Source organism: Furipterus horrens, unplaced genomic scaffold (assembly GCF_987537825.1).
Source record: "Furipterus horrens unplaced genomic scaffold, mFurHor1.1.pri manual_scaffold_3, whole genome shotgun sequence".
Classification (NCBI taxonomy): Eukaryota; Metazoa; Chordata; class Mammalia; order Chiroptera; family Furipteridae; genus Furipterus; species Furipterus horrens.
This window is the reverse complement of record NW_028327173.1, coordinates 65,073,333-65,097,680: the sequence shown is the minus strand read 5'-3', so window position 1 is coordinate 65,097,680 and position 24,348 is coordinate 65,073,333. Positions and strand designations below refer to the sequence as shown.

General features: G+C 36.5%; 1 protein-coding gene and 1 pseudogene across 3 annotated transcripts in view; both read left to right on the top strand.

The window, feature by feature from the left end:
- Positions 1 to 23,053, top strand: part of ODF2L (outer dense fiber of sperm tails 2 like) — a 35,551-nt gene extending 12,498 nt beyond the window's left edge. The window contains exons 8-17 of one of the 3 annotated variants that reach the window (XM_090271710.1): positions 6,806 to 6,915; positions 7,872 to 8,007; positions 12,774 to 12,884; positions 14,453 to 14,557; positions 16,191 to 16,349; positions 17,942 to 18,027; positions 18,110 to 18,272; positions 20,539 to 20,664; positions 21,881 to 22,014; positions 22,872 to 22,936. In XM_090271710.1, the coding sequence (XP_090127836.1) occupies positions 6,806 to 6,915; positions 7,872 to 8,007; positions 12,774 to 12,884; positions 14,453 to 14,557; positions 16,191 to 16,349; positions 17,942 to 18,027; positions 18,110 to 18,272; positions 20,539 to 20,664; positions 21,881 to 21,973 (1,089 nt within the window). In that variant the 3' untranslated portion in view covers positions 21,974 to 22,014; positions 22,872 to 22,936. Of the gene's footprint in view, positions 1 to 6,805; positions 6,916 to 7,871; positions 8,008 to 12,773; positions 12,885 to 14,452; positions 14,558 to 16,190; positions 16,350 to 17,941; positions 18,028 to 18,109; positions 18,273 to 20,538; positions 20,665 to 21,880; positions 22,015 to 22,871 lie in introns of all 3 variants that reach the window. The other 2 variants (XM_090271709.1, XM_090271711.1) reach the window with 2 other exon arrangements.
- Positions 4,044 to 4,824, top strand: LOC150015204 (SWI/SNF-related matrix-associated actin-dependent regulator of chromatin subfamily E member 1-related pseudogene; annotated as a pseudogene).
- Positions 23,054 to 24,348: the final 1,295 nt, after the last annotated feature.

The window sequence follows — 24,348 nt, the reverse complement described above, 5'->3', positions numbered from 1 at the left end:
TATTGAACTCAGAGTTTCCCACCACTTATTTAACCACAGAACTCTTCTTTTACCCACAAAACAACTTTTGGAACTGGTTCTGAGGAACGCCAGTTTGGGAAATGCTGATTTATGTTATTGGACCATATGATTTTATTCAGTAATTCATTTAAACTCTGTGATGCATTTAAAGCCATCCTCTGACGCAAACACACCATGTGAAAGTTATCTTTGTGTGTAGTACAAAGTGGAAAATGGAATTAGTGCTTTGTTGTTTTTAACAAATTATTATATTTACTCAAGTACCAATTAATAAAATATTTACTCTTTTTAATGTCTTACTGGTATCTCACCTCTTAGAACCTTATGTTAAGACTTACAGAATTATTAGAGGTTTTTAGAAACGAAAACAGACTTGCACAAACACTTATGTAAACAAAACAACTTAATATTTTATAAGCTCAAATGTTAACATTTTAAGACTAATGTTTAACTTACCTACATTCAGAAGAATTTAACTAGATAAAAGAATTGAGGACTAGGTTCAAAATCTAGAAGGCTGTAGATCTAGTTGAATGCCTGAAAATATTAAAATATTCTTGAGTGATAAAAACCAATCAAGTCATTAATATCTTGGGATTTTCCTGTATAAATAGTGTCACGTCACCCAGGCTCCACTTGTAATGTAGGAAGGTTCTACCACTTGTTAACCTTGTGGTTGTGGGTAAGGTACTTAACCTCTCTAAGCTTCACTTTTCTTATCTATAAAATAGGGAATAATAACACTGCCTATTTCATATGATTGTAGGGAGAAAGAAAATGAGAAAATATATGTCAAAACACAGTTTGTGGCCCTACTAAAATTTGCAATATTAGCCTCCTTTTTGTTCCTCTAATGCGTCTTGCTCATTTCACTATTTTGTTGCTGTTGCCTTTGGCTGTAATGTTCTTCTCTGGCTCACATTAGCTGGCTCTTTTCTAATCATTCAGGTACCTTTTTTTTTTTTAAGTATATTTTATTGATTATTTTGTTACAGTTAACTGTCCCATTTTTTTTCCCTTTTCTCTGCCCAGTACCCACCTTCCCTCCAGCAGTCCCACCCCTCTTAGTTCATGTCCATGGGTCGTGCATATAAGTTTTTTGGCTTCACCCTTTCCTATATTATTCTTAACTTCCCCCTGTCTATTTTGTACCAACCACTTATGCTTCTTAATCCCTGCACCATTTTCCCATTTCGCACCCTTCCCCCTCCCAGCTGATAACCCTCCAAATGATCCCCATACCTATGATTCTGTTCCTATTCTGGCTTGCTTAGTGAGATTTTGTTTTTATTTTTTAGAGTCAATTGTTGATAGTTGTGAGTTTGTTGTCATTTTAATGTTGATAATTTTGATCATAAGTCCCTTTGACATTTCATATAATAATAGCTTGGTGATGATGAACTCCTTTAGCTTTACCTTGTCTGGGAAGTACTTTATCTGCCCTTCCATTCTACGTGATAGCTTTGCTGGATAGAGTAATCTTGGTTGTAAGTCCTTGCTTTTCATCACCTTGAATACTTCTTGCCATTCTCTTCTTGCCTGCAAAGTTCCTTTTGAGAAATCAGCTGATAATCTTATAGGCACCCCTCTGTAGGAAACTCTCTGCTTTTCTCTTGCTGCTTTTAAGATTCCCTCTTTATCTTGAACCTTTGGCATTTTGATTATGATGTGTCTTGGTGTGGTCCTTTTTGGGTCTAGCTTGTTTGGGACTCTCTTGCTTCCTGGACTTGTATATCTATTTCCTTCACCAAATCTGGGGAGTTTTTCTTCATTATTTTTTCACATAGTTTTCAATTTCTTGCTCTTCCTCTTCTCCTTCTGGCACTCCTATGGTTCGAATGTTGGCACATTTAAAGTTTTCCCAGAGGTTCCTATGCCTCTCCTCATTTTCTTCAATTCTTGTTTCCCCATTCTGTACTGGCTGACTGTTTTTTTCTTCCTTATGTTTCAAATCATTGATTTGAATCCCAGTTTCAGTCCTTCACCACTGGTTTTGTGTGGATTTTCCTTTGTTTCATTTAGCATAGCCTTCCCTTTTTCCCTTATGGGTCTGCCATACTCAAGCATATCTGTCAAGCCTGTGAGCATCTTTATCACAAGTGTTTTGAACTCTGCATCTCTTAGGTTGGCTATCTCCTCATCTGTGAGGTTGGCTATCTCTTCGTCCCTTAGTTCTTCCACTGGAACCTCGATCTGTTCCCTCTTTTGGGCCATACTTCTCTGTCTCCTCTTCTTGACAGGCTCCTGTGTTTGTTTATCTCTGTGTCTTAGGTAGAGCTGTCATTCCTGTTACGAAGTAAGGGGCAGAGTCTTATGTATCATCATTAGAGGGCGACCCATTTCACCAGGTTGTGGCACTGTTTGTTGGGGAGGGGTCTGAGAGGGAACAGTGCTGCTTGCTCAGCACTTTCCCCTTTTCCAGGCACTTCTCCCACTTTGTATGGGACTGGCGCCTCTCTAGCTGTTGCCCTGGCTGTCATTCCTAGAGTGGGTGGGTCTGCGGATGTTCTAGGACCATGGGGGCCCTTTAAACAAGTGGACTCTGCTGAGAGACCAGCAGTTTCTTCCTCTTCCCCAACTCCCACTGGTTTGCATAGTCAAAAACAATGAGGCTTTATTTTCCCATACACTGGGACCATGAGCTTCACAGTCTGGTCTAGTGCTGGGAATGCTCCTCAGGTGTCCCTCCCTAGGTTTTGAAATGTGTGACTGCGCTTTCTGCCTGCCTGGCACTGCTGCCACTGCTGCCGTCACCACACCACATCCTCTCTGCCCTGGCTCCGCCCCTCCTATCTGTCTGGATGAGTATTTCTTCTTTATATCTTTGTTTGCTGGACTTCCATGCAGCTTGATTTTCTGGAATTTCTGGTTGTCTCTAGTTTTGAGGTGGTTGTATTCTTTGTTGTGGAGGGAGACAAAACCTGTCTGTCTAGGTCTCCATCTTGACCGGAAGTCCCACATGTGCAACTTCTTAATACTGGAAGCTGTGTCATTCAGGTATCTTTTAAATTCACATCTCTTCAGAGGTGCTTTCCTCGACCACTTTTTTTGAAGTAGTCCCACCACAATTAATCATATCATGTCTTAAATTTTCTTCATAGCATTTATTTTATAGGTAAAATTTCTAAATATTTTAATTTATAACATAATTACCCAACTTATACTTCATAAGTGCATATGTTTTTTAATTAAAATTTATTTTTCCTAGAATTTGGAAATAAAATACTAGTCTTCAATATAGCAAAAATATAAGTGTAAAAATATAAATAAAAAATGTCTTGTGTACAGCAGATCAGATAAATATTTGTTCAGTCACTAAATAAATGATGGAAGGAAAGGAGGGAGCACTCAATAAATCTTAACTGTCACCGTTACTTCAGTAATCCCTCCTTATCTGTGGATTCACTTCCCACAGTTTGTTACCCTCAGTCAACTGTGGTCTAGTCTGTAAATGGAAATTAGATGGAAATTCCAGAAATAAACAATTCGTAAGTTTTAAGTTGCACACTGTTCTGAAATCTTGCACCATGCAGCTGTCTCACTTGGGGTATGAATCATCCCTTTGTCCAGCACATTCATGTGTGCTCCCTGCCTTGTAGTCACTTATTTAGCCCCCGGTTAACAGATTGAGGGTCATGGTATCGCAGTGCTTGTTTTACTTACTAATGGCCCCAGAATGCAAGAGGAGTGGTGCTGGCAATTCAGACATGTCAAAGAGAAGCCATATAAAAATAGCCGCGGAACTCGGGGCCCTGCCAGGGGCTGGGGGCGCGGGGGTCTTGGGACTGGGACAGGGCCGCTTCCAGGCTAGGGGGTGAGTACCGGGGCCTCCTGGGGACCGATCGTCCAAGAAAGGATCCTTGGGGTGCCCGCCCTGGAGGCCCTCCCAGCCCTGGGATCCGGCCCCCGCAACCGCTTTGGGCCCGGCACTCCGGGTCTCCCCAGCCGGGCCCTGCCGTCGGCGGCTCAGGCGCCCCTTACTCGGCCACACGTCTGCGTTCCAGGTGCAGCCGGGAGCGGCCATGTCCCACGGCCCCAAGCAGCCCTGCGTGGCCGTCGCGCCGGTGGCTGGCAAGGCTCCTGGACAGCATGGGGGCTTCGTGGTGGCTGTCAAGCAAGAGCGTGGGGAGGGCCCGAGAGCCGGTGTGAAGGGGTCCCATGAGGAGGAGCTGGTGAAAAAGCGTGGCTGGCCCAAAGGTAAGAAGCGGAAGAAGATCCTTCCAAATGGTCCCAAAGCACTTGTCACTTGGGTACGTGCGCTTTCTGAATGAGCGGCGCGAGCAGATCCGCACGCGCCACCCGGACCTTCCCTTTCCCGAGATCACCAAGATGCTGGGTGCCGGGTGGAGCAAACTGCAGCCCACAGAGAGGCAGCGGTACCTAGACGAGGCTGAGCGGGAGAAGCAGCAGTACATGAAGGAGCTGCGGGCGTAACAGCAGTCAGAAGCCTACAAAATGTGCACCGAGAAGATCCAGGTAAAGAAGATCAAGGAAGAGGACTCGGGCTCTGGGCTTATGAATACCCTCTTGAATGGACACAAGGGCGGGGACTGCGATGGCTTCTCCACCTTCGACGTCCCCATTTTCACTGAAGAGTTCTTGGACCAAAACAAAGGCACGGGGGAGACTCCCACACTCAGCACGCTGGACTTCTACATGGCCCGGCTGCATGGAGCCATTGAGCGCGACCCCACCCAGCACGAGAAGCTCATCATCCGCATCAAGGAAATCCTGGCCCAAGTCGCCAGCCTACATGGGATCAACTCCAGGCCCCCCACCCTGACATCTGTTTGGAGGAGCTAAGTGAGCACCTATGAGAGTGTTGGTCACTCCAGCAGCAGAGCCAGAGAAGACCAAGCTCTGGTTGCGGCCCCTCCTCCAGGGAGGAGGGGTAAGGGTCCACCCATTGGGGCCAGGCCCAATTCTGCACCTTGTGATCTCCAGGACCCTAAAATTATTCTATACCATCTCTCTAGCTTTCAACCTCCCCAGTACTCCAAATCCAGAAAAGTCATCTGCCATGCGCAATACATAGAACCCATGGCCTCACAGAGCATGTCACACTACAGGGATGTGGGAACCACACGTGGGCAGCATAACCTAGGACAAGGGGACCCACAGCAGTTCTCCTACTGGTATAGGGAGAGTGACACAGGCTACAGTGGCTCTCCAGGATCTGCCCCAGGATTCAGGGTGGAGAAAACCCACACCTGACGCTGGGAGGGACCCGAAGGTGCTGACCACAACTGCCTCACGTAAGCAGGCACTTGCAGGACACACTCTCACACTTGGGCAAGGGCCTTCTGCCTGTGGCCCTCAAATTCCTGTACCCTAGAATGGGCGAGTTTGTACTGATCCCTCTGCCCTCAGAGCTAAAGGGCCCTCATGAAGGTGGCCCCTTTGCCACTGCTTAATCTGGACTTGTTAAATTAAAAAAAAAAGTGGAATTTGAATTTAAAAAAAAAAAAGAGAAGCCATAAAGTTCTTCCTTTAAGTGAAAGGTGAAAGTTGTCCACTTAAAAAGGCATTTCATCATCTCACACCACCATCACAGGAAGGGTCCATGAGTACGGTAAAATAATATATTTTGAGAGAGGATGAGAGAGAGAGACCACAGTCACATAACTTAAAAAAAAAAAAAAAGATTATTTATTTTTAGAGAGAGGAGAAGGGCAGGAGAAAGAAAGGGAGAAAAATATTGATGTGCCTCTTGTATGCCCCCAACCTGGGACCTGGCCCACAACCCAGCCATGTGCCCTCACCAGGAATCAATTCAGTGACCTTTTTTGGTCCATGAGACGATGCCCAACCCACTGAGCCACACCAGTCAGAGCAGTCACATAACTTTTATTACAGTATATTGTTTTACTTATTCTCTTATTATTATTAATTGTTGTTTATCTCTTATTATGCCTAATTTATAAATTAAGCTTTATCCTAGGTATATATGTATAGGAATAAACATAGTATATATAGGGTTCAGTACTATCTCTGTTTTCTTGGAGCCGATCCCTTGCAAATAAGGAGGGACTACTGTACTTCTGGACCTTCTTTCTGATTAGTGATTATTGGCACTGTTGTCATTCCAGTGAATTTGTTTTTCTGTAGAATGCAGACAGGGGGCACAATGGCTATACAACTCACTAGGTGGATTTGTAAAGAGTAGATTCATTTGACATTTAATAAGAGTCTGCTCTGTGTGAGGCACTATTCAAGGCCCTAGCAATGAGCAAAACAAAAATGTCTACTTTGGGAGCTCCCATTCAAAGTGCATAAGCCACCACTACCACTTGCATCCCTTTGCTAACAATAACAGTGTTTGAAGGCCAGTGGGGGTGACCTCTACAAAGCAGGTTGTCATCATTATAAAATAAGGCTGCATTATTGTATGCTATGGAATTGCAGGTAGTTTCTATATACACCAGAGGGATTCTCCCTCCTCTGATGCGTACATGGTTGTTGGTATCTTCTATATATAAAATGAAAAGCTCAGTAAATAGAAAGGGAATTATCTTCATTAATTAGGAAACATTTGAAGATAGTTATAGCGACACCCTTGAAGTGTTAGGTTGGAAATGCTACTGTGTGCACATAAAATAATAGTAACATAAAGATATTATTAAAGTTTACTTTAAAAGTTTCTTATATTCAGAGTTGTGCACTGAAATTTTTTATAACAAAAATTTCATGCTTTATAGGATGTTTCCTTGTTTATAACATATTTGTGATTAGGGCCCAGAACAAAACTCATCATTACAAGATGAGTACTTTATGTATTTTTTAGGAAGCCAAGTTGTCTGAAGCAATTTCAACTTCCAATGCCTGGAAAAGTCATTATGAGAAAATCGTAATAGAAAAAACTGAATTGGAAGTTCAGATTGAAACAATGAAAAAGTAAGAAAAAAGTTTAAAATATTTTACTGTATAATAAGAAGAGTTTTTAGTTCTTTCCTTTCAGTGGTTTGTATTTTGGTTCTTTTGGATCATATGTGGTAAAGGTGTTGTCTATATGATTTGATAGTTTTCTATTTATAGTTCTATAAACTTTTCTTACTCTAAAAACACTACATAAATGATTACCCATTAAAAATATATTGGTGTTCACATTTTGAAATTTTGAACTTGTAAGTTAATATTTGGTATTTTTGAGTATATGTCAGCTGTTATTTGCAATAAATGTTAACACTAACTTTGTTTTAAAATGGAAATAGTATTTCTCTACTAAACAATAATGTCTAAGTAAGAATACATAATATTACAGTTTATAGGAAAAGCATAAATGCTTTCAAAATCCCCCAAATTATTGTTCCTTAGAAAGCTCTAAATGCATAACAAAGAAAATCAGTTTTAAAAATACATATATTTTATGCTTTGAATTATATTATTGATAAACTAATAGTGAACCCTGAATATTTGCTTTTAAATGTCTTATTTTTTGTATATTTTCTTCAGTGGTATCATTGAAAACTAGCATATATAATTTGCTTTTAAAGATTAATTATTGCCTCACTTGATCTGTTTACTTAACCTTGCCCTGAAATTACATGTGTGTGAATGAGAGACAGACAGACAGACATATCTATGAATGATAGTTTAAATGCTTTATTGAATAGCAAAGAGAATATTGTGTAATTTTTTCATTGGCATTATTAGTGTGTAGTTATTTCTAATCAAGGTTACTTAGGTAGTAACTTTATATAGATGATTGCTTTCTATTTGCCTTGTTCTGTGAGTTCCATTAGCTTTTGAAACAGTGCATCTACCAAAATAACTTCAGAAACATACTTAAGATGTATTACTTGAACGAAAATTTCAAAAATATTACAAAATATATAATTTATTTTATAAAGGCAAATCAATAATCTTTTGGAAGACCTGAAGAAAATAGAGGATAATGGAAAAAATTCATGTGAAGAGATTCTTAGAAAACTTCACTCAATTGAATATGAAAGTAAAACTCTGAATCTTGAGAATTCAAAGTTAAAGGTACTATGTATTTGTATGCATATTGTCTAATGACAGCTTAGTCTAGTTAGTGCAAGTAGTTTGGAATAACAGTATGTTTAATATAGTGCTTTTGTATAATTTTTTCCTTTATGTTTCTTAGAGTATTAAAGTGTCATTTTAATAGGTAACTTGTGTATGTATATATATGTATACACACACACATATTTGTATATAGGTATTAAAATTTAGTTATATATACAAATATACATGTTAAAATTGTTTTCAGTAGTATTAAATAAGATTTAAGAAGTTGAATAACTGTTTCTTTGTTTAAGCCAAAAAAAGTTATTTACTCTCCAATTTTGACTAAGAAAACCATCCAAAATTACATTAACTTTAATGCATAAGATTATTTCTAGGTGTCATGGTTACAATATGATATAACCTCAGCCATGGTCTATTTGAAACCAGAAAGAATGTTCTTGGCTGCTTCATAACCAGAAAGAATTTTCCAATTAACAAATCCAAGAGGTGATTGGTTTGTATGTGTACCAGAAAAAAGATGGGGAAGAAGCTTTTATATTTTCTGAGAAAAAAGACATTTGCGTTCTCAATCAGAGATGCACATAACCAGATGAGACTTGACTAAAAACAATGGCATCATTCTCAGTTTCGTAATGTTATTTTTGGAGGACAGTAAATAGGAAACAAAACTATCTGTTTATGTAAAAAACAAGGCCAGAGTTGGCAGTTCAAAGCTAACAGGGCATCAAATAACTTAGCCTCTATTTTTAGCTCTCTACTCCGCTGTTCTTAGGTTGTGAAGCTTATCCTCGTGATTTAAAAAGGCTGCTGGAGCTCCAGCCATTGTAGCCAAGTTTCAAGCAACAAGATGGATGGAGGAAAAATGATGGATTATCTCCCTTTTATTTTCCATCTCATCCCCTTCAGAGAGAATTCCTGAAGTTTCACACCACTAAACTCTTCTACTTGTTTGGGCTTATGGCCCCACAAAGATGCAAGGGAGACTAGAGAATGTAGTGTACTAGTTATCCTGAACTCTAACCAAATATGAATACTCATTTCATCCAATTTGTTCATGTTTTTTTTCTGTATCGATTCCTATAGTTTTACTAGCCTTAACAGTTTGGAATGCTATATTTCTCAGTATCTAAATTCTGTCTTTCCTTTAAAGGTCAGCACAAAATCTACTCCTCGTCCCCAAATCTTCTCATTTAGGATGAATCTCTCCTTATAAACTCCCTTGTTTGTATGCAGAAGATGCTCAGGGAAGGTGTGGCATATGCTTAGCTCTCATGAATATTTATTGAATAAATGCTTAAAATGTTTCATTCTGAAAGAGGAAATTTTATTTATCATGTTTATTTTTTTAATTACCTTGATATCATTTGGAGAGAAGGCAATAGAAGGATATTTCATTAATTATAAATCTAGATTTTAATCACATGGAAATGGAATTAATTTTAAATTGCACAGATGTAAAATCATTGTTAAAGTGTATATCTTCTATTAATAATGCAGAAATATGTACTTTTAATGCATTATTTTCCAGATTTTGTTTAAGGAAAAATATTGAGGTATGTTTGGCATATGTTATTGATTATGTAAAATTGCCTAGATATCATGTTTTGTTACTTTTAATTAGAATAATTTTAGATTTTCAAGTTTCAAATAAAAAAGAAGCTAGCTGATATTGCTTCCGAGGCCCAGCGACCTCCTCTATTAAAAAGAAAAAATATTTTACTTGGAGGTTATAAAGTTTTATTTATTTATTATAGAATGTTTGAAAAACAGAAAAGTATAAAATTAAAAGAAAATAAGCTCACAACAAAGATAATTAAAGTTACTGTATTAGCATATATATAATTTGGGGGATTTTGAACTTCTAGTTTTTTTTTATAATTAAAAGTGTCAGTGGTTTCTTTGAATCTTTTTGCATACCTATTTTCTTAGGATAAATTTCTAGAGTGGAATTACATGGTCAAAGGGAGGCCCATTTTTAATGTTGGTGTTACATATTTCTAAATTGCCCACCATAAATGAATCCCTGTACTTTTTCCAGTATTAGGCAATTTAAAACAAATCTCTTCAGATTTGATAGAATCTCATCTCGTGTTGGGCCTTTAAATATCCGTATCCTCGAGGCTTACACATTTATATCTCTAGCCTAAACCTTGCCCCCAAATTCCATACATTTATTCTACTGCCTCCTCGAAATCTCCACTAGGATATTGAATAAATATCTCAAAGTTTTGTCCAAAATAGATCTCCTATATTCCTTATAACAGTTTCTCCTACACTATCATGTCATTTTTTAAAAAATAATTTATTTATTTTATTTTATTTTTTAGAGAGAGGGGAAGGGAGAAAGAGAGGGAGGGAAACATCATTGTGTGGTTGCCTTTCACTTGCGCCCCCAACTGGGGACCTGATGTGCAACCTAGTCATGTCCCTGACTGGGAATCAAACCAGCAACACTTGATTCACAGGCCAACTCTCAATCCACTGAGCCACAGCAGCCAGGGCTACACTATCATGTCTTTTAATGGTAATCATCCTTCCTATAAATTGGTGTCATCCTTGACTCCTTTCTCTCACATCTGCTTCTAGTCTGTCAGCAAATCTACTTCAGATATACTGTACCCACACTTTGACCGCTTCTTACCAGCACCACTGCCATGATCCCGGTTCAAGCCACCATCAGCTGGTCATTACACTGGCATCCTCACTCTGCTTCTTCCCTTGACCCTGCAGTCAGCATTCAATGTCACAGTACTTTAGTTTCTATAAAAATGTAACCATGTCACTCAGGATCCTCCAGTGATATCTTGGTTAATAGAGTAAACATCTAGAAGGCATTACAACCTCTGGCTTTCCATCACTTCTCTCACCTCATCTCCTTCCACTCTCCCTTTTGTTTTTTCCCTTCTTGCACATTGTTGGCCTTCTTGCTCCTTTTCTCTTAACTGGTCAGGGCTCCTCCCACCATTGGCTTTCTCAGTAGGAATCCTCTTCCCTCAGATCCACACTTCCTTTTGGCATTTATTTAACAGTCTCAGGAGGCCTCTTTGGCCCACTCCAAACTTTTAATTTCTATCTTGTTTTTATGTATGATGTATTTCAGTTCTTAGTCTTTTTTTTTTTTTTTTTTTTTTTTTTTTGGCCAGGGTCCCACTACCCCTTGTTTTTTTCTCTTTGTACATGGAATATGTAAGCTCCATGAAGGAAGGATTTTTGTCTCTTTTTCACTACTAGAAGAATATCCAGTCTCTAGAGCATTTTTTAATGACCAGTAAACATTTTTTAATGTATTCATTAATGATATATATTTCTGCTTTTTTGAGTTACCTGCTCATTACCTTTTAATTTTTCCTAATTAATATATAAAAACTCCATATTTAAGGGTATTAATCTTTTGTCATAATTTGTTACTTTTTCAAATTTTGCTTGCCTCTTAAATCTTGAGGGGGCTATGAAATTTTGGATATCTACATATACATATATAGGTATTTGTATGTATGTATATTTGTGTGTATATACATATATGTGTATATGTGTGTGTGTGTATATATATATATATATATATATATATATATATATTTTTTTTTTTTTTCCTTTTATGGTTTCTGTCGGGAGTCTCTCCATTTCTGCACATCCTGCAAGCAGAGGCACTGACCACCTGTAGAGCCAGACTATCTTTTCAAGGATGTATGTAGCAATGCTTGCTTCCAAATGCTTGGAAGATAGCAGTGTTTCCTTCTACAAAAGAGTAGGCATGATGACTGCCTGTTATAAGAGATTTGAGTTCCCTAAACTCAGTATTGCTCCTCTGTAATGCATTCCACTACATGTACAGGTATTATCCAGCCGCCCTCTTTGTGTTGCCCTGTGGGAACTGGGGCTTAGAGAATTAACACAAATGCTGATATCTGTCTACTACTATTGCTGGGAGTAATAAAGCCCTGTGTCTCTGACCTAGGAGTCTCGTGCCTTCTGTTAGCATCCATAAAACTGTGCTAGGCTAACTTGTAAACTTAGAGGGTAAAATCTCAGATCCATCCAGTTCTTGATAACTAACCTTATACCCAATAATATTTTCTATGAAAATTTTCATAGCTTTGTTTTTTTATTTTTAATAAATATAAAAATAGTGTTGGGTCTAGACAAATAATCTATTTTTTTCCTAATATTTAAACAATTGTGTTACTACCATTGTTTACTGGTCCATATTTTCCCCATTGACTTAAAAATCAAACCATTTTCATATGCTAAATATAATTTTAATACATTTTTCTTTTTCTGTTCTATTTACCTCAATAGTCTTATATTAGTACCTTAATTTTAGTTCTTTATACAGTTTACTATCTTATAAGTACTGAGATTCTCCACTTAGTATTCCTATTTATTTTTCCATATGAATTTTAAACTAATTTTATCATATTCCCCCTCCTCAAACTGTTATACTTTTGGTTGAAATTGCATTAAAGTTTTATTGATTTGGAGAAAGCTGGTATGCATCTCCCCATCTAGGAACCTGGTCAATTTTCCAAGTCTTTTTTTTTTGTCACTAAATTTTAAGTTTTAAAACTATTTCTTTTAAAGTTTTTTATAAGTATTAATAATTTTTTAAATCCTTAAATTTTTTAGTTGGTAATTATATGCAATCAAAAATAATTATTTTATTCACTTTGTTGATAAATGAGTTGTGTTTTTATAAACCAATAGCATTGGAGTACAAATGAATTTTAATGATTTGTAATACCTATTTATGTATTCCTTGCTAGACGACCCTTGCTGCTTTGAAGGATGAGATTGTTTCTGTTGAAAATGAACTCTTAGAATTGCAAGAAGTAGAAAAACAGCAGAAAACACTTATTGAAGTGTATAAAACTCAGGTGACCACTGCACTTATTTTAATGTTTGTTAAATTTGGTAGACAATTTAAAACACTGCATTTGTTTATGATCTAAATAAGCAGAACTGAAGAAAGAAATTATTTGTGATGGGACATGACATGTCCCAAATGTTTCTTCAGGTTCTAAATGCTCTTTATACATAGATGATTCTGCTGGTTCCTGATTCAAACATTGCCTATGTATGTGTTGGATATTTCTAAAAGTAGATCTAAAATTAAATACATAGATGTAATATAAACTTTATGTATAATCTTGTTTATATTTTTTGCCATCTTGTATATTTAATGGCATTGATCTAGCATAATGCCTGCTTTCTAGAGTCATTATAGTCCAATACTCCCCTTTTCCCAATAAATAAAGTGTAATTCATACTTACTCCTAAGAAATACCTAGAAAGAACATATGATAATGTATATAAAATGGAACATGTATTCAGTGGTTATTTATAGAAAAGCTTATTTTAGAAATGTAGTATTTAAGAAAGAACTTCATGAGAAAGATGGGATTTATGTAGGTCTGTAAATAATGGGTAACAAACTGCTCAATAAAGAGTTATATTTTATTGGAAGCAAACATTTGAATTAAAGAGTAATGAACTAAAGGTAAAAGTTTAAGGGGAGTATAGTGTAGATAAGTAGGAAGAGGCTGCATCTGGATGGTTTAGATGGGAAAATGGAGTTGAGCTAACCAGTGAGTCATCCAGACCAGAGGTAGGAATGGAGGATGTGGCGGTCTGTAGCTCATGTTATTGAGAATGTCATATGGGTCTCCCAGCTGGTTTTTTGGGTTTAATCCCTTGTCAGGAATATTATGGGTGAGCTACCATATTCTTGGTATTCTAGGCTCTGGGCCTTGTTGTGAAGTGCTCAGTTAGATACCTTTTGAGCAGGTTTTGATTTGGAGGATAAAATAATTGGTATGGGAGCTAGTTTGAACCAGAGGCTGATTCTTTTTGATATTGACCTGCAAATGAAGATCTCTTTAACATTCAGAGCTCAAGTAAAGAGTATGCTGTCATCTATAAGAGGAACCTAAAGAACAAAACAAACAAACGAGCAAAATAGAACCAGAGGCATGGAAACAAGGAACAGACTGGCAGTGACCAGAGGAGCAGGGAGAGGGGATAAGTGGGGAAAGAAAGGGAAGGGTCTAGTCAAGAAACATATGTGAATGACCCATGGACATGGACAATGGGGTGGGCATTGACTTTGGGGGGGTGGGTAGGGTGAGGGGTGGGCAGGGCAGGGGAGAGCAACAGGGGAAAAATTGGGACAACTGTAAGAGAACAATAAAAAAGCAAAAAAAAGAGCCTCATGGGTATTGATGGAAAAAGACAGTTAAATCATAAAAGGATTGTGGATTAGAGGACAGCATTGAGTGATTCCCATAGTTAAAGGAGGAGTAACATTAAATAAACATACTGAGGTATTGATAGGGAAATAATGATTTGCTTAGAATTGAAAAATTCAAATATTTAGCTTTTTATTTCATGTTATGGTCCTAATAATAAAATAATATGTTACTCTAATAATATATTCTATTTTCAGATACAAAAGTTGCAAGAAGCAGCTGAAATGGTGAAAAGCAGATGTGAAAATCTGCTAAATGAAAATAACCTAATAACAAAAAACAAAAATAAAAAATTAGAGGAGGTAAGTTTAACATTTTAAATAGTAAAATAATATTTGAATATATTTTATACTTTATGAATATTATACATATATCTTTCATTGTGGTCATTTTCTCTAGTTTAGACCTAGGAATTATCTGTTCTCAATTTTTGTAGCAGTTTGTTTTCTGAGGAAATAATGGTTCTTCCAGGCTTGACATGGTGTTTGTTTGTATGACTGTTATTTTACTTTTTCCTTAATATTTGGAAAATAGCATAAACATTTAATTTTCTTACTCAAGAGCAGACTTACATAGCTCAAAAAAGATATCATTGAGCTTCATCAACCATAAGTACGCAAATTTGAATACCTCTCATTTTTAATCTCACCTTGTTTTTCTGGTAGTAAATCTTTTGTGTCTAAAAAAGCAAAGTAAATATTCTCTGCTAAATGCTTTGTTGGAAGAAAAATAATATTATTAAAAAAAAAAAAACCCTTCGTTTCCTTTCTTCACCCTATTGCAACAGAATAAGAGGAAGGCCAGTTTGGCACGTTACGATGTTTTTGTGAATATTTTTCAGTTTTTAAATGAAACCGCATCCCTTTTTGGGTCTTTTCATGTTTGGTAAGGAAGCAGTGAAAGCCGTAGGATGCTAGCTCCTGGCTGGAGAGGTCATGGGATGTTATTGCTCCATTCCAACTGAGTGTAATAAGGTGACTGCTGTCTCTGGATTTTCTTAGTGTCTTGGGACTGAGAAGTTCAAGTGAGGCACCAATGTGAAGAGGTCAGACAGAGCAGGCCTTCTGCTGGTTAAACAGAGATAGATAACCCATCAATATGCAACTTAACTACTTTCTTAGAATTACTTTTCCTATTTTTAGAAAACTAGAGAAGAAATCATTGCATGTCTCTTGGTCTCTCTTTATTCATGAGACATACCAATGCAAATGTCTTCTCTTTTTGCTAGGCAGCGCTGTAAATAAAAGCTTATTTTAAAAACCTGTTCAAAGGCAGATGGAGCAGGAGCCTGAGTTTTTTAGGTACTGTGAGGTCACAGTGGTTTCTTACTGTTATTAAACCAGAAAAGTCATTTTTTAAAAATCAGGTAAAACTAGACACATTTACTTTGTAATAACATCAATAATTAAACAGTCTACTGAGGACTGATAGTATTAGCTATCTTGAAATAATATACAGTAAACCCCATTGCTTTGGACTAAGATGAGTACAGCAAGGCTGCTCTAATTGAAATATCTAAGTTACAAGATTGAATGACAGAAAGTGACAGCTACTTTAGACTGATGCCTGGATAGTGGAAAACTACCAGACCAGCTGCATTAGTAATACCTATACTGGGATATAAATGACAGGATTCAAAAAGTTTCTTTTCCTAAGTAGGTTAAACATTGTCCTTGCAAACTAATATTACTGTATTCATTTATTCAGCAAACGGTTTGAAAGCTAATGAAAGAATAACCCAATTTTGAGTTTTATGTTCTCACTAAGCAGAGTCTAACCTAATGTTTATTCATATTTATTTATTGGAATCTTTTTGTTTAAAACCGTTATACCTAAAATATGTATTATATTATAAGCGTATCTACTGTTTAATATAGTAAAACATTAATGCTGAATGTGTGATCTTACCCTTATTTTCCTAATGCTACAATTCAGAGGAGAGGCCAGATGGAGTCTCATCTGAAGGGGTTAGAACATGTCTGCGATTCCTTGCCGGTGGCCGAACGGAGGCTTCAGGAGTGTCAGGAGAGGCTGAAGCACCTCAAGGGGAAATGTGCAGACCAGGCACACACCATTAGGGAGCTTCAGGGCCAGGTGTCCGTCCAGCCGTCATTCTCACTTTTGCTAGACTTGTCAAGGAAACGTTTACAAATGATTTCACCAGTTGAGGGCACTCATGCCAGGGGTTGATTTAGTCTACTATCCACATCAGTTGATAAATACCAGTTTTATGCAGATACTACAATATTATTTTGCAGGCTATTCTTTTAATATTTTATAGTAAAAAATTGGTAACCAGAATTGCTGATTCAGTTTATTTGTACAAATCTATATTTAGACATTTGAGGACATGGTAATGGCATAAGAGAAAGAGCAATGCTATGTTTACATATATATTTTTTGATGTTAGGATAAACTAAATTATTGTAATTTATTTCACAAAATTTTTATTTATTTTAATTAGAATTGTGCATCAAGTTTATTTGGATTTTTCCCAATTTCTTTTTGGACATATACTCTTTTACTTCATTAGAGCAGGGATCATGGTTGCACTGTTAGTTACCAGATAGCCGTTTTCTAATTCAATGCCTAACACATACTCTGCACTTAATAATTAAGTACTTTTTTTTTTTTTTTTTTTGGTCAAAGAAGCATGTCCAAGGATGATAGCAAGTATTTTTTTTATTTGCAAAACAATTTTAGGAGTGATTCCCTGTCTTCCAAATGTAGTTTGGATTTTAATTTTGCAGTACATCCCTTTTTAAAAAACATGCAAACTAAACTTTGCTGAATTTAAGTTCTTGAGAAGAGATTTCTAGGAAAATGACAAATTACATAGATAACCTAAGTTACTAATTGAAATTATGAGAAATTTTATAGCTTCTGAAACTATTTAAATACAGCTTTTAAAGCAATGGGAAGAACAGTCTTATCTTGGGATGGGCAAGTGTATCTTTCATTGATTTCCTTGTTAATTTTTTTGCTTTTCATAAATATGTTTTTATTCGTAGTTACAATTTCACAAATACTCAATTATTAATAACCATTTAGGTGAAACAAAAACTTATAAGAGTATCCCTAAATATTTTACAATTTTTTAAATCTTCCCACTTAATAAAATAAATGTCCATTTGCAATAAAACATTTTTCATAATTTTTAATTGCTATTCTTGAGAAAAATTCGCAGTAGATGATTTTCCATGAGGCAGCATAGTTTTTTAACTTGTGTTTTAATAATGTAATATTTCTTGGTGTCTCTCCGTATAGGAGTAATAATAATATTTATACCTTCTTGTATTTTTTTTTTTTTTTTTTTACTTCATCTGAGGACATTTTTTTCATTGTTTTTTAGAGAAAGAGGAATGGAGAAAGGAAGGGAGAGAGTAAGGGAGAGAGAGAAACGTCAAAGTAAGAGAGAAGCATTAACAGGTTGACTCTTGTATGCACCTGGACCAGGGATTGTAGGCGTTTGGACCAAGAATCAGACCTGCCACCCCGGCATGTGCCCAGACTGGGAACTGAACCTGCAACCTTTCAGTTATGGGATGATGCTTCAACCAACTAAGCCATACCAGCTAGGGCTACTTCTTGTTTTTTTGTGATTGTTCTAACAATAAAACGTATAGATTTGTTTGGAAATTTATTATAAAGAAAATAACCAAGAAAAATTTTTTTTTCTCTTTTAGTTTGATGGAAATCACAATCTTCTGACAAAGCTTTCTCTGGAAGAGGAAAATTATCTTATTCAGTTGAAATGTGAAAACCTTAAACAGTAAGTATTAAATTGACTTAAAATTGGTGTTAAATTTATTTTTACACACTATAATTTTAAAATATATGTTTTCTGCACGAAGAAAATTGGAACAGATGGATGCAGAAAATAAAGAGCTTGAAAAGAAGCTGGAGAACCAAGAAGAATGTCTTAAGCATAGTAATCTGAAGTTGAAAGAGAAGTCTTCAGAATATACAGCATTGGCTAGACATCTGGAAGCTGCTTTAGAAGAAGGAAGACTAAAGGTACAGATGGCCTTTATTTAGAAACTTTTTAATTAGTTTACCAAAGAGCCCTCTTTTTAAACAGACAATATCTCATCTTGCCAAACCTGTAGTTATTGTTTTTATCCTGATGACAGGGTGAAGGGAGCAACTACATTTTTTGTTTTTTATCTACTTTTGCCTTTTGGAGCTAAACAGGTATATTACTGGTCCAGAGTTAATTTACCAGATAATGATGATGTGGCAGGGTATAGGGCAGAGATGGAAAATACCTCAAAGGAATATTCTCCCTCCACTTCCCTTTTTAAAAAATAAAACCAAAGCTAATGTGAAAATTATTGAACATTCTGGTTTTCATTAGGATCCAGTTAGCTGTAGAGCTTGATTCCCTTTTCTCTTGGGAAATATTGCATAAAGAAATACATGCAAGAATTAAATTCCAGTTAAATCCACTTTGGTTAGCATTTACTAAATATCTTACTTTGTGTCTCTACTAGTCCTTGAGGTGCAAAGATGAGTAAGACCTGGTCTCAGTTCTGGAGGGCGGTAACATGTGAACAGACAGATGTCACCAAGCATGTAGGTGCTACACTAGAGGAGGGTACCAGGTGGTTCAACCTTGGGTGAGGAGAAGTGGTTCAGGAAGATCTCAAAGAAGAGGTAAAGTTATGAAATGATTGGAAAATGTAATCCTGAAACGACAGAGGTGGGCATGGGTGTGCACCAGGAACTGTATTTGAATTCTGTCTTGGTACATTATACCCTGGCCTAGGACAAGTTACTTCTCTAACCTTTAGTTTCTTAACTGATAAAATGGGGATGATGAGTTTCCTCATACGATTGAATGATGCTTAAAAGTGATCATCTCTACCCTGATGACTCTCAGATATATATCGCCACCCCTGACTTCTCTGTCCCCTGAATTCTAGACTCATATATTCTGCTACTTATTTGACATTTTCACTTAACAGCAGCATCTCAGACTTAACATGTCCAATACCAAATTCTGAATCATTGCCTGTAAACTCTCTTCTACCCATGGTCTTTCCACAGCCTGTTAATGGCAATTTCACAAGTGTCAGGTTAAATTTGATCTCCTTGATATGTGGCTCTTATATCACAAGTGTCATATGTATATTTTTTAACTCTGGGCCACCAATTTAAATTGATATTGAAAGACACATCATAGAATAAAAGCTAAGTAGTAAAATGTATTGCCAATGCTAGAATTGTAATCCATATTTCTCAACACCACCAACCTTTGGGAGGAAAATAAGAAGTGACTTTCCCTTGGGTTCAGCCTAAATGAACTTTGGAAATGCAAGATGCTTTCAGATTCCTGCTCCACAGTGTTCAGTGCCCCTAGAGATGTGTGTGTCCTTTCCTTCCTTCCCTGTTGCCATGGGCAGTGGGCAGTGGGGCTGCCTCTAGTTCCTGCCCTGCGAGGAGTGCTGTTGCTGCATTGTCACCATTGTCCACACTGGGGGACATGGTCACAAGCATGGACATTAGTTCTGAGAGCTCTTTCTCCCACAGCTTCAGATTCTGCCAGCATGCCTCACTCACCATTGCCCTTAGAATTTGTGCACAGGACATCTTTGTAAATCACTCTTTAATAACTTGGAGATGAATCTATAGGAGTTAGATTAGAGGACAGTCTGTCCCACTAGCGCCTTGCTCCTGAACTGGTCCCTACTGCCATTCTCATTGTTCAGGCCCCAGCCTGAATGTAGACTGACCCCCACATATCTGAACCCTTGGATGAACACAGGTAGGCTACACTTTCTACTAAATGAACAGTCAGATATATGAGAACTCAAATTCAGACCACTTTGAAAATGAATGAAAAATCTCGTGTGTGTATGTGTGTGGGTGAAGTGTATATATCACCTGCCTTGCCCCCAGTTCTCTCCATCCAAGTCTATAATAAGAATTGAATAAGAACAATCTATGTTCCAGCACCACTCTAGATACCATGGTGAATATAAATACTGTAAAACAGAAAGTGGTCTCAGAAAGATGTAAAAATATTGTATTGGAAAAACACCTCCCAAAATCACAGCAGTGCAAATGCACACACCTCTTCTATCTCGGGTCATTTTGCAGATACTTATACTATATGTGCTGCCTTATGAGAGAACAACTTGAAACAGTTTTCGATTAAATTGTCTATATCCAATTAGTATACATTTGGAAAAACAAGGTATAGTGTAACTATGTCAAGGCTTTAAATTATACTTTAAAGAAAGCACATTTAGTTACTTTACTCTTTTAATGAAAATTACAGGTTTCTGAAGAAACAGAGAAAATGTCATCTAGAGAGAGGGCTTTACAAATTAAAATTCTAGATCTGGAAACTGAACTTAGAAAGAAAATTGAAGAACAAAATCAACTTGTTTGCAAAATAAACAGTGTAAGTATTAGTATGGCTTATGTATTTTTCATAAAAAATAAATTAGCACTTAACATTCTTACCTTGTTAGCTTACTTAAACAGCTGAAACACAAAGTGAGGGAAATCAGGGTTATTTCTTTACTGATACTATTGCAAATAACAAATAGTATAACTCACAAAAATTAAAAATGTAAGGATTATGCCAAATAATTATTATCACAATTCTTGGTAGCTTCTATTGCAGTTCCCCCAGAGTCTGATCAGGCCCTTTCCCTACGTATTTCTTTTGCATGACAGTACTTAATGAAAGTTACAGATATAATCTACTTATTTTTTTCTGTATGAATTTTTCATTTTTAAGATAGATACAATTTAAGCAATATTATGAGTTAGAGTTTGATATCTGTCTTGAATATGAATATTCTATTTTAGAAAGTTATAAGTTGGCATTAAGTAAATACTCAGTATTGTTATATCTGCATATGAGATGGATGCTTTGGTCCATTCAGCCATGAAATGAGAATACCAAATTGGCTGTGTTTAATTAGTCTTCTAATGTTTTTTTCTAAATATTCACAAAAGCCAACTGGCATAAAATACTATGAAAGCTAGCACTAGTCATGGCTAAATTACTTGAAAACTTTCTACTTAACAATGACATATAAAATAATGATACTTTATTTTCTCCAGGAGCTGGAGACTCCATGCAAACTAATTTTTCATTCTCAAGTGTCTGAAAAGTTGAAAATCTGAAAGGTTCAAAAGTTAAATGATTTTTTGACATGCTATATTAGTTTAATTTTTATCGCTTTGATTTTAGCACAGGCCTCTTTATCTCTAAACTTTTTTATGTTTTACTCACCATCAGATTTGGTGATATTGTAAATATGTGTGATATTTTTGTGTAGTTAACGCTTCTGAAAAAGTAAAATAAGTACACTAAGCTGAGAGGGGTTTTGCTATAATGCTCCCAGTACTTGGCTAACGGTGCCAAAATGAGTAGGTTTAAGATTTGATGTTTTATTAAATCTGCTAATTTTTACAGTAGTAAAAATCTAGAATTCTAAGCATAGATTTAGACATGCTGAAAATGAATTTATTTATCCTGTCCTTTCAAGGGGGAAGTTCAGGGGGCAGTTAAGTGTTTATTTTTGTTTATGCACCTTTGCTCCAGTGGATTCGTAAGCACCCAAGAGCTTGTCTCATGATTGATTGTGTCCTAGTGTCTCCCACAGCGCCCTGCCCACAGCAGCAGGCCTCTTCAGGCTTTCTGCCGGAGTGTTCCAGTGGGGGGCAGAGCGGACGCACACTCAGGCCAGCCTTCCTGAAGTCTGACCTGAATTTGGAGGCTTATATGTTATCTTACAATGTATGCACGTTTTGCATTCTACCTAACAACATGTGTGTTCGTATTAGTATTTTTCCCTCCAGCATGTTGAGTAAAATTGATGTTCCATAAAGATTCACTGTGTTCTTTCTGTGACTTTGCATAGCCCAACCTAGCACATTGCTTCATACCACGCTACTGCACCTGAGGAACACTGAGTATTGCTCAGTGTCAGAAGGTATCTGGTGTTATTGAACACCTGACGGGAGGGAGATAAAAGATTTTTCTTCTCAAGGTGCCTACATTTTAGTTGGAAGCGAAATATTATTTGCAGCCCGTCTAAAATATTTTCAGCGAACAGATCTACTTGGAAATTTATAGGAACTGAATATTTTAAAAATATGTATTAAGTTTTACATTTTTCTCTAAAGAACACCTATAATATTAAGAGTTCTTTTTATTAATGATTCTAAAAGCAAAGTGTTTATAGTATAAAAACTAGAATTTTGTCCGTTTTTAAGACAGCGAAAGTAATTTTAATGGTATAAAATATGAATTTTTAGGTAGAGAAAAAATCACAAAAACTAGTATTAAAATGTCATGTTAAATGTGAGCAAAATTACAACAGTTTTAAATAAAACCCATTTATTAAGTTAATCATGTTAAATATGTAATAATTTGGGGCTAAGTGAATGTGTATTACGACAAATTATATCACACTAAATATCAACTGTGTTTGTGCTTTAGTTATTCTGGATTTTAATAAACACATCTGATGTTAGAACTCTTTAAAAAAATTAAAATCATGTAGTCAAATATTGTACATATAAATTTTATGTTATGATTATCCTTTAATACTAATGCCATTATTGATTATCTTTATTTCTTTTTTTATTTAGAAAGCACAACATCAGGAAGTCTGTTTGAAAGAAATACAACATAGTCTTGAAAAGTCGGAGAATCAAAATGAGAGTATTAAGAATTATTTACAGTTTCTTAAAACTTCCTATGTAACAATGTTTGGATAAGTCGAATTTATTTTCTATAAGCAATAGATTTTTACTGTGAGTCTAAAAAGTGATTAGGTAAAAAAATATATATATACTATCTGTTGTTATACTTTATGATTTGTGGGTGGTGATATTAGAAATTTTATGTAAAGATTTTTGAAACATAATTTATTATCTAAATAATTTATTATACAATTAAAAGTTAAAACAAGACAGATGTTACCATTCTTTTTGGCTGGATAATTTTCATTTAGCTCTGTATTAATTTCTGCTTAAGTTATATTGGTTTTTAGAATATTTTAAAAAATATATACAAAAGAAGCCAGAAACATTTTTTGGGAGTCAGTAGCCACCGTCCAAGTGAATTTGTAATAAATCTATGCTAATTATGGGCCAAATACATCATTTTAAATAATGTATATCATTGTTTTACATTGCGTTGCTATATATGTATTAATATAATAAAGGAAAATATTCTGGATATTAATTTTTAATAATGGCTTATTTACAGACTTTCTAAAGGTACCTCATATCTTGATGTACTTAATATTGTTTCAAGTATATGCTAAGATGTCTGTCCCTGGCTGGTTTAGCTCAGTGGATTGAGCGTCGGCCTGCGAGCTAAGTGTCGCTGGTTCGATCTTCCAGTCAGGGCACATCAGAGAAGGAAAACTCGGACTCCAAAAAACCTCCGCTGCCTTGCGGCATACCTCTTGAGGGGAAAGGCTAAGGGAGTAAACCCCGACAGAAAATCCGGAGCCGGAGTCCCTAAGGCGGTTTGACGTTGTAGTCAACACCGGCAACTCCTGCGGCGCACCTGAAGCCAAGCTGTATTGACTCCGTCTTTCCCTTGGATCCTTCAGCTGCGAAGAGAGGGGGGGTCTGCTGCATGGGCAACAGCAGACCCTCCATATCACCCTGCCCAGGCTCTGTAGCTTCAGCTTCACTGGAGAGGACACTCCAGCGTCATCGCAAGATGTCGATTCAACACGGGAGGAGACAGATACCGTGTCACTCCCGAGTCGGACTGCACAGCCATTCTCGGCGGTGCAGATAGACTCTTAAGAAGCTACACCATCGTCTCTCGAGACGGACGGCTGCCGACGACGATATGCTAAGATGTCATAAGAACCTCTGTGAGGTTTTAAATATACAATTTAAAGTCATAGCTTTTAAGTGCAGACTGACATTTGAAAACATGTTGTCCCACGGCCAGTACACATGAGATGATTAAAATAAGCACACCCAATAATAAGCTTTAAGATAGGTCTTTATTTCTGAGATAACATAGAGGAGGAGCTTGCTTCCCCTAATCTCTCACTGTGTGGGCTAAGGCAGGGTACTCAAAAAGGGGATGGGGGTGATT